General features: G+C 41.7%; 1 protein-coding gene across 2 annotated transcripts in view; it reads left to right on the top strand.

Annotated features, from left to right (window-relative positions):
• RIMS2 (regulating synaptic membrane exocytosis 2) overlaps positions 1-6,774 on the top strand; it is a 484,675-nt gene extending 477,901 nt beyond the window's left edge. For both annotated transcript variants that reach the window (XM_075141296.1, XM_075141297.1), the window contains 5 exons: positions 616-757; positions 2,063-2,175; positions 2,927-3,028; positions 5,070-5,209; positions 5,675-6,774. In XM_075141296.1, the coding sequence (XP_074997397.1) occupies positions 616-757; positions 2,063-2,175; positions 2,927-3,028; positions 5,070-5,209; positions 5,675-5,893 (716 nt within the window). In that variant the 3' untranslated portion in view covers positions 5,894-6,774. The remainder of the gene's footprint in view (positions 1-615; positions 758-2,062; positions 2,176-2,926; positions 3,029-5,069; positions 5,210-5,674) is intronic.
• Positions 6,775-12,567: the final 5,793 nt, after the last annotated feature.

Here is a 12,567-nt window from a genome sequence, read left to right as displayed (position 1 = left end):
TAATAAAGTTTCATATTGTGCATAAAAGTCAATGCTGTATTTTTTAGATATAAAGTTAAAGCAGCTAGTGAAATTAAAGGAACGTGAATAGAGAAGAAAGAATGGGAAAGGTTCTTGATTTGTTGTTTACTATCCTGACTAATGGATATCTGTAACTTGATTTAGCAGATAATGACCAAATGGTTTTAAATCAAATAATTCATCTGAATTAGAACATTCCTCAGACACTGCAGGTTTTGACATAATGGTAACATTTAAATTGAATTCCTAAGAGGGATGTATTCATCCAGAGAAAACATATTTTAAACACACTAGAGTGTGGATAGTATAAATCTGGTTACCTCCGTGGGCAGACTTGTGTTGTGCGTATGCTGTTTGCCTTGGAAGGCAGGCGGGGACAGAACTGAGGTCCTGTAAAAGAGATTTACGATGCTGCTTGCCTATTATTAAAAAAAATGATAATTTTTAAATGGAGGTTTTGGTACAGGTCATTAGTTTCTGGCTTCAAGTGTTTCTGCCCCATGGAGTGGTGGTGTGCTGCCCGCAGCGGTGCCCCACAGAGCCGCCCAGCTGCCACAGCGCGGTGCGATGGGGGCTTCTCTTTTGTCTCCACAGAAGCAGGGGGTAAGAAGCTGCGGAGCACCGTCCAGAGGAGCACTGAGACAGGGCTGGCTGTGGAAATGAGGAACTGGATGACCCGTCAGGCCAGCCGGGAGTCGACGGATGGGAGCATGAACAGCTACAGCTCTGAGGGAAAGTAAGCAGCAGTTGTAACTGTGGGTACCTGATGTTTCTCATGAAACTGGTAGTTAGACAAAAGTGCGGTGAACGCTGTAGGTCCTGTTCAGTCAGAATTCCCTTCACAAGCTAGTGTCATTGATGGACCAAGCCTAAGTCTTCCCCTGTGACCAAAAGAGTCTCCCATTGTTGGTGCAGGAGGGATGAGGATCATTTCTGCCGTGCCATGAGAAAGGCACCTGGTGGGTCAGAGCATCAGCATGCGGTGTGGCAGGAGGGGAAGCAGATGCAGTGCACCGGGTGTCTGAAAACTCCTCGCATACGTCTGTGCTTTGCAGAGCAAAGCATTTCCAGAGCATTTCCAGGTGTCATTCACTGGGCTCAAGAGTTTTTCAAAGATTCTGCTAATTAATCCTGAAGAAATGATCTGGGCAGAAGTATGAGACTGTCATGTATCATGCTTTTCATAAAAGCCCACGTTAAAGACTTCTGAGTGGTATGTGCAAGACATTGCCCAAAAAAATCTTGTTGTGGATAGATTTATTAGTGGTATTCACGGCACTGGATGATACACCTATACTGTACAATATATCTTACACGTCCAAGTTGATGCACTATTGGCACTCGAGATGGACATTTATGGTTGGTCATTACAAATCTCATTAGTTCTTGTTGCCTTGTAATGGGTCACAGATAATTTATGGCAAGAATTTGAATTTTAAGTTACTTTGGTCATTTGCCACAATGGATTTCAGTTCCATTATTGAATAGACATCATTCTCAAAGACATTTTTAACAAAATGTTATAATGAATGCTGATTTTAAAAGGTGATTTTAAAAATAGTGACCAGTATTCAGTCTAATGTAAGAATTTCACTGGATACTTTTGACATTCAGCCATTGAGTTCGCATTGATTGAGAAACGTGAGCAATTTTATCTTCATGTAATTAAATTACTGGTAAGGACATGTACTAGTATCTTATTGAACTGGTCTCATATGAATACTACAATAATTAACAGTGGTCTTTAATATATTGGGAAAAGAGAGCATGATGGAAAAATATTACTGTGGAAACTAGACTTAGTGAGGATTAGTGCTTCATTCACCTGTTCGTTTAGATGCTGGAGGCCAAACTGCAGCTTGTTGAACACTGAAGTTTTGAAAATTACAGTAATTGTTTCGTAATCTTGTCAGTGGAAGTAAGTTCCTTGTAACCAGTAGTACCAAAAACATAAACACTAAATGCAAAACACCTAGAAAACAAAAAAGGGCAAATTAAAGTGTATTTGGTTTTGGTTTTTTTTCAATTTTTTTTTTTTTAGTTTGATTTTCCCTGGTGTGAGGTTGGCTGCAGACAGCCAGTTCAGTGATTTTCTGGATGGACTTGGTCCTGCTCAGCTTGTAGGACGACAGACTTTGGCAACACCATCAATGGGTAAGCATTTATGTCCTATAGATATGATATAATCTACTGGGTCTGGTAATTAGAACATAGAAATTATCTAGATTCTAAGTCTTTAAATACGGATTTCCCATGTGGTTTTGAACAACTCAGTTAAGACCAAAACTATAACCTCAGCCAAAGTTGAACATAATTGTGGATGTTCATTAAGACACTCAAAAGTAGAAAGGTGCTTTGAAAAATTGAGTCTTTTATCTCTTCTTCAGTTTTCCATCTTTAAAATGTGACTAATGAGACCAATCCTTTCTCTGAATCACTTGGATAGTATTGAATAAAAATGGGAGTTTAGGTGCAAAGTATTTGTTATTATTGTGCTTACAGACTTTTTTATATTCACAAGTTATCTTTTCATACCTTGTCTTAAACTAAAGGCACGGTGAAGAGATCTCAAGCAGTTCTACAGAGCTGCTTTGTACTAATGCCCTTGCTGCTTTTTTTTAATCTGAAATTCTTAAGACAAAAAAAAGAATTTAACTTGAAGTGATAGGGGCGTGGGAAATGGGAGACAAGATGTAATTGCAGGGTTTTTTAATTGTTTACTAAGGTAAATAGCAGTGAAGAGGATAAGTATTAAATTATCTAGTAGTGTTAAAATCCAGATCATACTTACTGGTGGAATGCAGATGATACAAGTCATCACGTATTCATCCTAGAAATTCCCATAGCTTTTCATATTTTTAGGTATTTCTGAATTACAATGCCAGGATTTCTTTTTGTTGTCTAGGAGATATCCAGGTGGGAATGATGGACAAGAAAGGACAACTGGAAGTAGAAATAATCCGAGCCCGTGGCCTTGTTGTAAAACCAGGTTCAAAGACACTGCCAGGTAAGGAAGAAAAATCTTAGCAACAAGAATAGGATTCTACCAAAAAAATCCAACAAACTCCCAACTTCTGAGGCTTTACTGTTCAACTTAGGTAAACTCTTAGCAAATTCACATATCAGTAGATTACAGTATTGTGCACTGAAATGCTTAATGTATTGAAATGGTATACAAAAAATCAACCCTACTTCAGGAGGAAAAAAAAAATCAGACTGCTGTCTGGGCTACCAGAAAACACAAAAGTTATTTTAGTAATAGCAAATGCATAGAATCATAGAATCATAGAATCATAGAATCATACAGGTTGGAAAAGACCTCTAAGATCATCATGTCCAACCGTCAACCCAACACACCATGCCCACTACACCATGTCCCTAAGCGCCTCATCTACACGTCTTTTAAATACTTCCAGGGGTGGTGACTCCACCACTTCCCTGGGCAGCCTCTTCCAAGGCCTGACCACTCTTTCAGTAAAGAAATTTCTCCTAATGTCCAATCTAAACCTCCCTTGGCGCAACTTGAGGCCACTTCCTCTTGTCCTATCGCTGGTTACTTGGGAGAAGAGACCAACCCCCACCTCACTACAACCTCCTTTCAGGTAATTGTAGAGCGCGATGAGGTCTCCCCTCAGCCTCCTCTTCTCCAGGCTAAACAGTCCCAGTTCCCTCAGCCGCTCCTGATAAGACTTGTGCTCCAGGCCCTTCACCAGCTTCGTTGCCCTCCTCTGGACACGCTCCAGCACCTCAATGTCCTTCTTGTAGTGAGGGGCTCAAAACTGAACACAGTATTCGAGGTGCGGCCTCACCAGTGCCGAGTACAGGGGCACGATCACCTCCCTGCTCCTGCTGGCCACACTATTTCTGATACAGGCCAGGATGCTGTTGGCCTTCTTGGCCACCTGAGCACACTGCCAGCTCATGTTCAGCCGGCTGTCAATCAGCACCCCCAGGTCCTTTTCCTCCGGGCAGCTTTCCAACCACTCTTCCCCAAGCCTGTAGCGTTGCCTGGGGTTGTTGTGGCCGAAGTGCAGGACCTGGCACTTGGCCTTGTTGAACCTCATGCAGTTGGCCTCGGCCCATCGATCCAGCCTGTCCAGGTCCCTCTGCAGAGCCTTCCTACCCTCGAGCAGATCAACACTCCCGCCCAACTTGGTCTCGTCTGCAAACTGACTGAGGGAGCACTCGATCCCCTCGTGCAGGTCATTGATAAAGATATTGAACAAGACCGGCCCCAGTACTGAGCCCTGGGGAACATCGCTCGTAAGCGGCCGCCAGCTGGATTTAACTCCGTTGACCACAACTCTCTGGGCTCGGCCGTCCAGCCAGTTTTTTACCCAGCAAAAAACTGAACATCCTTGAACTGAGCATCCCTGAACTGAGCATCCTTGGTTATAGGGATGTAGGGAAGGTATATACTGAAGATGTGATATAGGAATCTTAAGGATGAAGAGGGAATCAACAAGAGGTGTGGAATAGGTACCTACTCGAAAAGTAGACCAGTAGTTGATACTTACGCCTTATTTTATAATCTGATGTCCTATAACACTATGTGAAAAGGACAATATAGTGATATTTTTAGCAAGTTCTTCCGCCAAAATAGAAATTGTGTCAGAGTCTTTTTTTCACTGATTTTCACCTTGTAGCTAATTTTAAATTATTAATAATTTGGAGCATTGATCCAAATCTCACCAAAGTCAATGCAAGTCATTCATTTACTTAACAGGCCTATTTTGCATACTGTACAGTATAGGGATACTATATATAGGAATATCTGATTTTTCCAGGTCAAAATCTGAATTGTTTCATGGCAAAAAAGACATATAAAAAGAAGAAAAGAAAAAATTATACCAGGGTGAAAAGTAAAGGAAATGCATAGATGCTCTGCGTGTGAATAAATGTTAATATTACTTATGGAGATTTGTTCATATAAGTTATATATCCAGTAAAAGGCAGATTTTATCATATGGTGATAGAACAGTGCATCTGTTACACAAAAAATCTGGACAACTTCTTTACTTATTGTTCTTTATTTTCTTTCTTCGAAGCACCATATGTAAAGGTGTATCTATTAGAAAATGGAGTCTGCATAGCCAAAAAGAAAACAAAGGTAGCAAGAAAAACGCTGGAACCACTTTATCAGCAACTTCTATCATTTGAAGAAAGTCCCCAAGGAAAAGTTTTACAGGTAATTTGCATCAATATTCTTCTGAATCTGAAAACATCACCTGTACAGTTTTCACTGAATGAGTTTCAAATTTTCTTTCACGCTTCATTTGGCAAATTCTGCTATTTCAAATACTTGTTGAGCAGATAAATACTACAGTAATAACTGTTGATGCAAGTAGAAAGTGCTGAGCAAAAGTTAGTTTTTAGATTATTTTGTTTCTACTATATGTATGGGCTGCTTCTCTCACTGGGCTTTTTTAAGTGTCATGGGTAACTGCTCTGTTACCGCTCTGTTACCGCCCAGTCATTTCACTAACCATGTCACTGCATCATGGTTAGTATACACAGAACTAAACTATGTCAGCAGTCAAATATTTCATTCCTTACTGTAATTAAATAAGCAGAGACATTTGACGAATCAGATTGAAGCTCTCATCATTTTTGCTGAAATTTTTCTATTTTCTTGTGTTTCCTTTGCCAACAGATAATTGTTTGGGGAGACTATGGACGTATGGATCACAAATCCTTTATGGGAGTGGCACAGATACTTTTAGATGAACTGGACCTGTCCAACATGGTGATTGGGTGGTTCAAACTCTTCCCTCCTTCTTCCCTAGTAGACCCAACTTTAGCTCCTCTCACTAGAAGAGCTTCCCAATCATCTCTTGAAAGTTCAACAGGACCTTCGTACGCTCGCTCATAGCAGCTGTGAAACTGTTGTCATAGCAACCAGCGTTACAAAAAAAATAAAATTACAGGTCGCAAACCCTGGTAACACTGCATGCTTAATGTTGTGTCTTCTGAGCCTGTTTCTAGGGCTGCAACGCGATCCTGTGTTCTCAAGGAAGTTGCACACATTGTGCCCTACGGAAGGCCCTCAGGTGAAGGACTGAAGTCATGAAGAACTGATAGGTTTGGAGTTCAGGGACACTCAGTTTTGGTCCAATCTGAAGCCATGGACTAAACTAAAAGAATCAATCTGTTTCATGCAACAAAAGTCCTTTTCAATGGCATATCTGTTTCGTTGCTCCCGTTTCTTTATTTATCTGCCCTCCCCTCCCAAAGCTTGGTTATGCCACAGAAATGGGAGTTACCCTCCCATGAAGCCATGTTACAAGTCAGTGGATTAGCAGACATTGGAAGAAAAGAAGAATGTAAGGATGCTGGAAAAGTCAACTGTCGTTTGAAACAGTTGCTTGAGATCCGAAAACTCTTCATACTGAAAAGGTTCAAGACTTAAAGTGGCGGGCTTCATACCTCCAGCTATAGACACAGTGAAACCCCAGATGTGATGGACTCTCTGAAAAATAAAATTCTGTGGATATACTGTACTGTATGAAATTAAAGAAACTTTTTTGCATGGACACAGATTTAGCTGAACACTTAAATTATTTTCTTGGGGCTGCAACTTGCAAAAAAAAAAAGAATAAATCAGCCATTTTCAACAATTTATATTATTTTTAAAAATAAATTTCACTAGTGCATGGTTTTAAAGGGAAGAGAATGCAACAGGGTGATACAAAGACACACCAAGTTTATCATTCTTTAAACCAGTCATGGTCTGTATTTTTGCAGACGTATATTAAAAATAAAAAATAATTTCTAGCAAATATTTAAAATTCTGTTTATGTGACAATTAAGTGTAATATATTAAATTTATTTAAATGTAAAAGGTACAAGCCTTGTAAAGTTCAACATAATGTGCAAATTGTACACTTCTTTTACTTCCTCCTTTCTCTATCTCTTCTCCCAGTCTGTCTGCTTCCTTTGGCTCTTTTTCCCCTCTACCTCCCAGGATGATCATCATATTCTAAAATGGCTACCTTTTGACTTATTACTCTCTTATGCCCCATATTTGGTTCAGGGTTGCAGATTGTTCTGCATTTCTGAATTATTTGAGAAAAATATTGTTTTAAGAACTTACTTTTTTTCAAGCATGTTGAAAAGGATTTTGCAACATGGCTTGGGAGTACATTAATGTAATTCAGCATGTATTTGATAAAGAAGATATTTGAACTTTTTGCAATTTATTGTACAGTGCATGGTAACTTATTTTCATTTTTTCTCACCTTCAAATTGAATTCTACAGCAAAATACTGGAATCATGTGGCCATTGTAAGATGTCTTCAATAAATTTGTTTTCAGCACCAGCATCTTTCATTCAGAGGTTGAACTATCATTTCTTGAAGGTTTTTGGAAAGAGGAAAAATTAAGTATCTGGTTGATTTTTAGGAAATAAATTTAAACACTTTTATTTGCACTAAACCAAATTAATCACTACATTTTTGAGATTACAAAAGCAACAAAGGTTACTAATTCGTACAGTTCTTCTGCTGTAAAGTTCAATTTTCATAAACTACATTTGTGTTGCAAAAAAAAAATATTAGGGAATATCAGTCTGGAAAATATCAGTCTTTGGTTCGTAAAATAGCCTTAAAGAAAGCTTATCAGTACCACTCCGACAGCTATTTGACCCCATTACCAGAACCCTCACTGCAGTCAATGGATCTTCAAAAACCTGTTTTTTGTAGCAGACAGTAACTACCGTTGGGTGGTGCTGCAAGTTCAAGCTTCTCATTAAATTACATTATTTAAAGGGAATGTAACTGGCTAAGATTTAATAACAAAATGTCCTTTTCTTCTGGGTCTTTGTATGCCTTTAATACCTATCTAAGGTTTAATATTGAAACCTTGCAATAATTTTTGAAATATAAATTACATTTACCTTTAAGGCCACACAGAATTATTCTGATTTTATTTGAAAATCTATTAAAGTTTCCCATTAAGAAATTGTACATGCCTCATAAGAGGGCAAAAGTAATAACAGTATCACTTAAAATGCCTTTTACTTTGTGCAATATCATATAAATCAAGATTGTGTCTTGTCTTCAGAGTTTATATAATGGATTATTGTTAAGTTAATGGACAGACTGGTAAAATTATATTTATTGAAATAATTTAGACACCTGTCTACCAGCAGCAAATAAATATTACTAACATGCAGTCTACAATATCCCCTAGGATATTAAAGAAAAATACATAACCATTTTCCTGATACTGTGAGATGTGCTCACACATTCTTGTATGCATAGTCCTATATAAATTATTTCAGATTTTAAAACCAAGGACATGACGCATGGAAGGTTTGTACATACTTGTCATTATGCAGTATTTATTTTAAAAAAATTAAATGTATTTTTTTTAATTTTCACACGTCTGCAACTCTACTTATGGTTTAGTCATGTAAATAGCACTATTCCAGTGATCACTGCTGTCTTGTACATAGTACGTTTTAAAAAGCTAAAAGGAATTACAGTTGGGGGAAAAAAAAAAGGGCAGATTAGGCCTGTAATGAACACCAACTAATGTAAATCAAACTCATTCTGGTGATGGTATTTAACACTTTAAATAAAACATTTTCTTTACAGAACTTGTGTGCAGCACTCTGTTGCTTTTCTCTGAGACGGCCGGCAGCATCCTTCAGTGAAGTTCGTGGCAAACAGCACATGCAGCTGATGAACAAGCAAGCTTTTCTTCTCGTAACACTGCTGCAAATGAAATACCATTTGTAAAATAACACGTTCACGGCCAGAGGTTTTCGGACCGTGCGTGCCGCAGGCACGGGGAGGCTGGGGCCGCCTCTCCCCCAGCCAGGGATCGGGCTCTGCGCTCCGGCCACGCTCCTGCTCCCACATGCCGAAACAGGCGCAGGCAGCCAGGGCTGGGGCTGGCTCTAAGCTGCCGGCCCTGGCTGCGAGGACGTGCTCGGACTTCGGTGTAACCGGCACACTAAACGTGCTGGGACTGTGAAGTGCTACCGCACAGCGTGGAGTGGCCGTGCCACCCAGTTAGACTTCCAGCATTTGAAATGGGTGGCCACGCTCAAAGCGGCTGCTGGGGATGGTTGTGGATCGAACTGCTGTGCTGTTCCCGGGTGTGTGGGGAGGGCTCTGCCCGGCCCCCCCGGAGCAATGCCCGTGGTAGTCCCTGCCCAGGTAAGGTTCCTTGCCACCGCTTAATTCACTAAGAAAGCTGTGGCCTTAGATTTTCAGCTCTTGAACTGTAATATTATACAAGTTGGACTGTAAAAAGAGTAAGTGTGTAAGCTTCCACCCTATCCCTAGATACCACCTAATATTAGCGGCCTTTTTTCTTATGAGCAGGGCACAAATGAGGACAGAGTACCCAGCTGGCAGTGGTAGCTGCTGGGGCTGTGCAGCCTCTGCAGCAGGGAGCGGGCAGTGGTCCAACACCCCTACAGCTATGTGATGGGGATGGGGATGGAGATGGTGGGAGTGGAGGCTTTTCTCTCTGCCTGACTCCTCAGAGGCAGCATCAGCGCAGGCAGTGGTGACTGGGCAAAACTCAAGCACTGCCACTACGTCGGGTACCTATGCCTTGGAAATTTACTGAAGACTGAGAGGCTGGCTGGCAGTTTGCACGGGAAAATCTGCGCATTTGATGCCAGATATAAGGCAAAAGAAAAGCACTGCGGTACTGTCAGGAGATAAAAACTCCAAGAAAGCAAGTGTATTTTGGGCAGAGTACTGGTGGAAACTGTGAGGAAGGAAACTCCGTTTGTTGTACTGCGCCTGAAAGTGGAATGCTGGGGAAACAGATCCAAATTTCTGGCATGTTAAACTACTAATGTCCCAGCAGGTCACTCTTCTCCTCTGCTAACACTGACATTGCTGTTGCGAGGTGACAACTGGGTTGGAGCCAGGCTGTGGCGGTGGGTGAGGCTGCCCCATGCCCTGGAGTGCATCACCTGCAGCCCTGTGGTGGGGTGGGCAGCAGGGCAGCCACCCCCCTCCTGCCACAGCTGAACACACCAGAGCTCGTCTGCCTTTGGCACTCTTCAGGAATAAAGGCAATTACACTCAGCAAATACTTGAGAAGGCACGCTGGTACAGCTGTACAGGCCAAAAAAAGGCCACAATATACTACTTTTCTAAAGGGTCCTTTTCTTCCTTGAGGCAATTTCTCAAGACTGTTTGCTGTTTCCCCTCACCAACACCTTCTTGCCCACCTCCACTTAATTTCAAGCAAAACAAAACTGTAGATCATTTTAATCTTAACAATCCCATTTTACTCATAACTACTGAACATTGACTCAGATGATTGATTCATGCTGTTATTCTGGAGTGTTTGTGCCAATGAAAAGTGCGGTAAAACACTATGTCACCCTAATCGTGGGGCTTTTCTGCTTCCATGCCTTTACAGCAGATCTTTAAGGCTTAAGTAGTGAGATGCTCTTGCCATGATGAGGGTGAGCGCGTGGCCAGCACGTGCTAACCAGCACACCATTGCATTCCTGTAGCCTCTCGCTACTGTCGAATAGCTGTTTACAGCTGTATAACTAATTAAAATATAAGTGTTTTCATATGGAAGGTTAAATACCAATGCTTTAACATGACATAAAAGTTAACAAAGCATTAGATTTCACAGCTTCCTCACAAAGTTAGGTAATGCTGTGGGGGAGTCTAGAGCAGTCCGTATTTGTTTCCTTAGCTCACGCCTCTGTGCAATTCTCACCTCCCCGTCACTCAGGCAGCAAAGAGCGGGCACCAGACTTAGAGGTCTCACAACAATCTTCCAACTGTGACTAACCTCTCTGTCCCTTCAGTCCCTTTACAGTGAGGCTTTACCAGGAGCAAGCAGCTATGCGAGAAAGAAGATGCACATTTTCCCAGGCAAGAACGGTCCACATTTAGGACAGATTAATGGGAGCTAGCTTTAGCTGGCAAAAAAATAAAGCTATATGCTACTAAGACCAAAGATAAATTAGCTTCTGGAATTATTGGCTTAATACCTGCCTATTTCAGATGTCTTGTTTAGGATGGGATGAGTCACTCTGGGGAGATCAGATTCTCTCCCTGTCTCCTCATTGACCACAGAAGCAGAAAGCGATGACTGGCTTGGGTTGAATGTCTAACTTCACAGCAGCTGAGGTTAGGAGAAGTGGACCCAGACTCAGCAGCCAGGAATAAGGACAAAGACTCCATGGCCCTTCATTAGCAAGTCCTATCTGAACTGCCTGTATAATTATCAGGTCTGAAGGCAGCAGGCAGCCGATGACTGATGAGGGAGGAAATGGCTGGCAATTAATTTCCCAGGTCTGACACACTGCCCTGTCAGGCCACTCCTCAGCCCAGCCCCAGGGAGAAAGAGCAGCAGGCATACTAATTAAAACATAGGGCATTAATGCCCCAAAATATATTTGACATGAGGTCACGCAGAAAGAAAAGGGCATCTTAGATCTGGAGAAAGTGCATGACACAAGACTGAGGAAAGTTTTGTCATAAATGCCTGTCCTCTGTGACCATTCCTGCAACCAAGAACAGTTTATTAAGTGCCATCCAAAACATACGTATTGCTGAACTGGTGTTGGCATGAAGACGGAATGGGTGAGTGGCACTGGATGGCGTTAGCTTTATGGACATGGAGGCTTAGGATACCTCAACGAGATGGGAGTGGATTTGGCACTGGTAGACTATTTCGAGGGCAAGACTTATGAGCAGCAGCTGAGGTCACTTGACTTGTTCAGCTTGGAGAGGAGAAGGCTGAGGGGTGCCCTCATCGCAGTCTACAGCTTCCTCACAGGGGGCAGCGGAGGGGCAGGTGCTAATGTCCTCTCTCTGGTGACCAGCGACAGGACACGAGGAAATGGAATGAAGCTGCGTCAGGGGAAGTTCAGACTGGACATTAGGAAAAAGTTCTTCACTGAGAGGGTGGTCAGCCGCTGGAGCAGGCTCCCCAGGGAAGTGGTCACAGCACCAAGCCTGCAGAGTTCAAGGAGCATCTGGACGATGCTCTTAGTCATAGGTTTAGTTTTAGGTAATCCCACGAGGAGCAGGGAGTTGGACTCAATGGTCCTTATGGGTCCCTTCCAACTTGAGATGTTCTATGATTCTATGATTTCTCTGGACAGCTGTTAGCAGGGCTAGTGTAAGAGTTGTTAGTCAAAGCCCTTCCGTCTAGCTGCAGTTTTGGTAAGGGAATGATCAGTGATTTAGAGATTATATTTATATTAAGGTGACAGCACTCACTGAAATGAAAGCAAAACAAAATACCAACACTCAATAGGCCAAAACTCAACCAGTGGGTCCTGCTATGCGAATAGTGCATCTGACACATGAAGAAAAGGCCAGTACTACACTCGTCAGTGTATGTCAACCTAGTTTGAATGCCAATAGAGGCCAAAATTATTATCCCCTTGATGAGAATAAAAAGCAGATTTAGGGAAGACTGAGGGATGAAGTAGGAATGTAAAATTAATCAAAGTAACAGTGGGCAGATATTTTATTGATCCCCCGTTTTGTTTCTGGTTAATTAGCACTTTAGCTGCAGCATTCCTGAATAGTGGCAGACAGCTGC

The sequence above is a fragment of the Calonectris borealis genome, chromosome 2 (genome assembly GCF_964195595.1).
Source record: "Calonectris borealis chromosome 2, bCalBor7.hap1.2, whole genome shotgun sequence".
In the NCBI taxonomy this organism is placed as follows: domain Eukaryota; kingdom Metazoa; phylum Chordata; class Aves; order Procellariiformes; family Procellariidae; genus Calonectris; species Calonectris borealis.
This window is presented reverse-complemented; position numbering and strand designations above follow the sequence as displayed.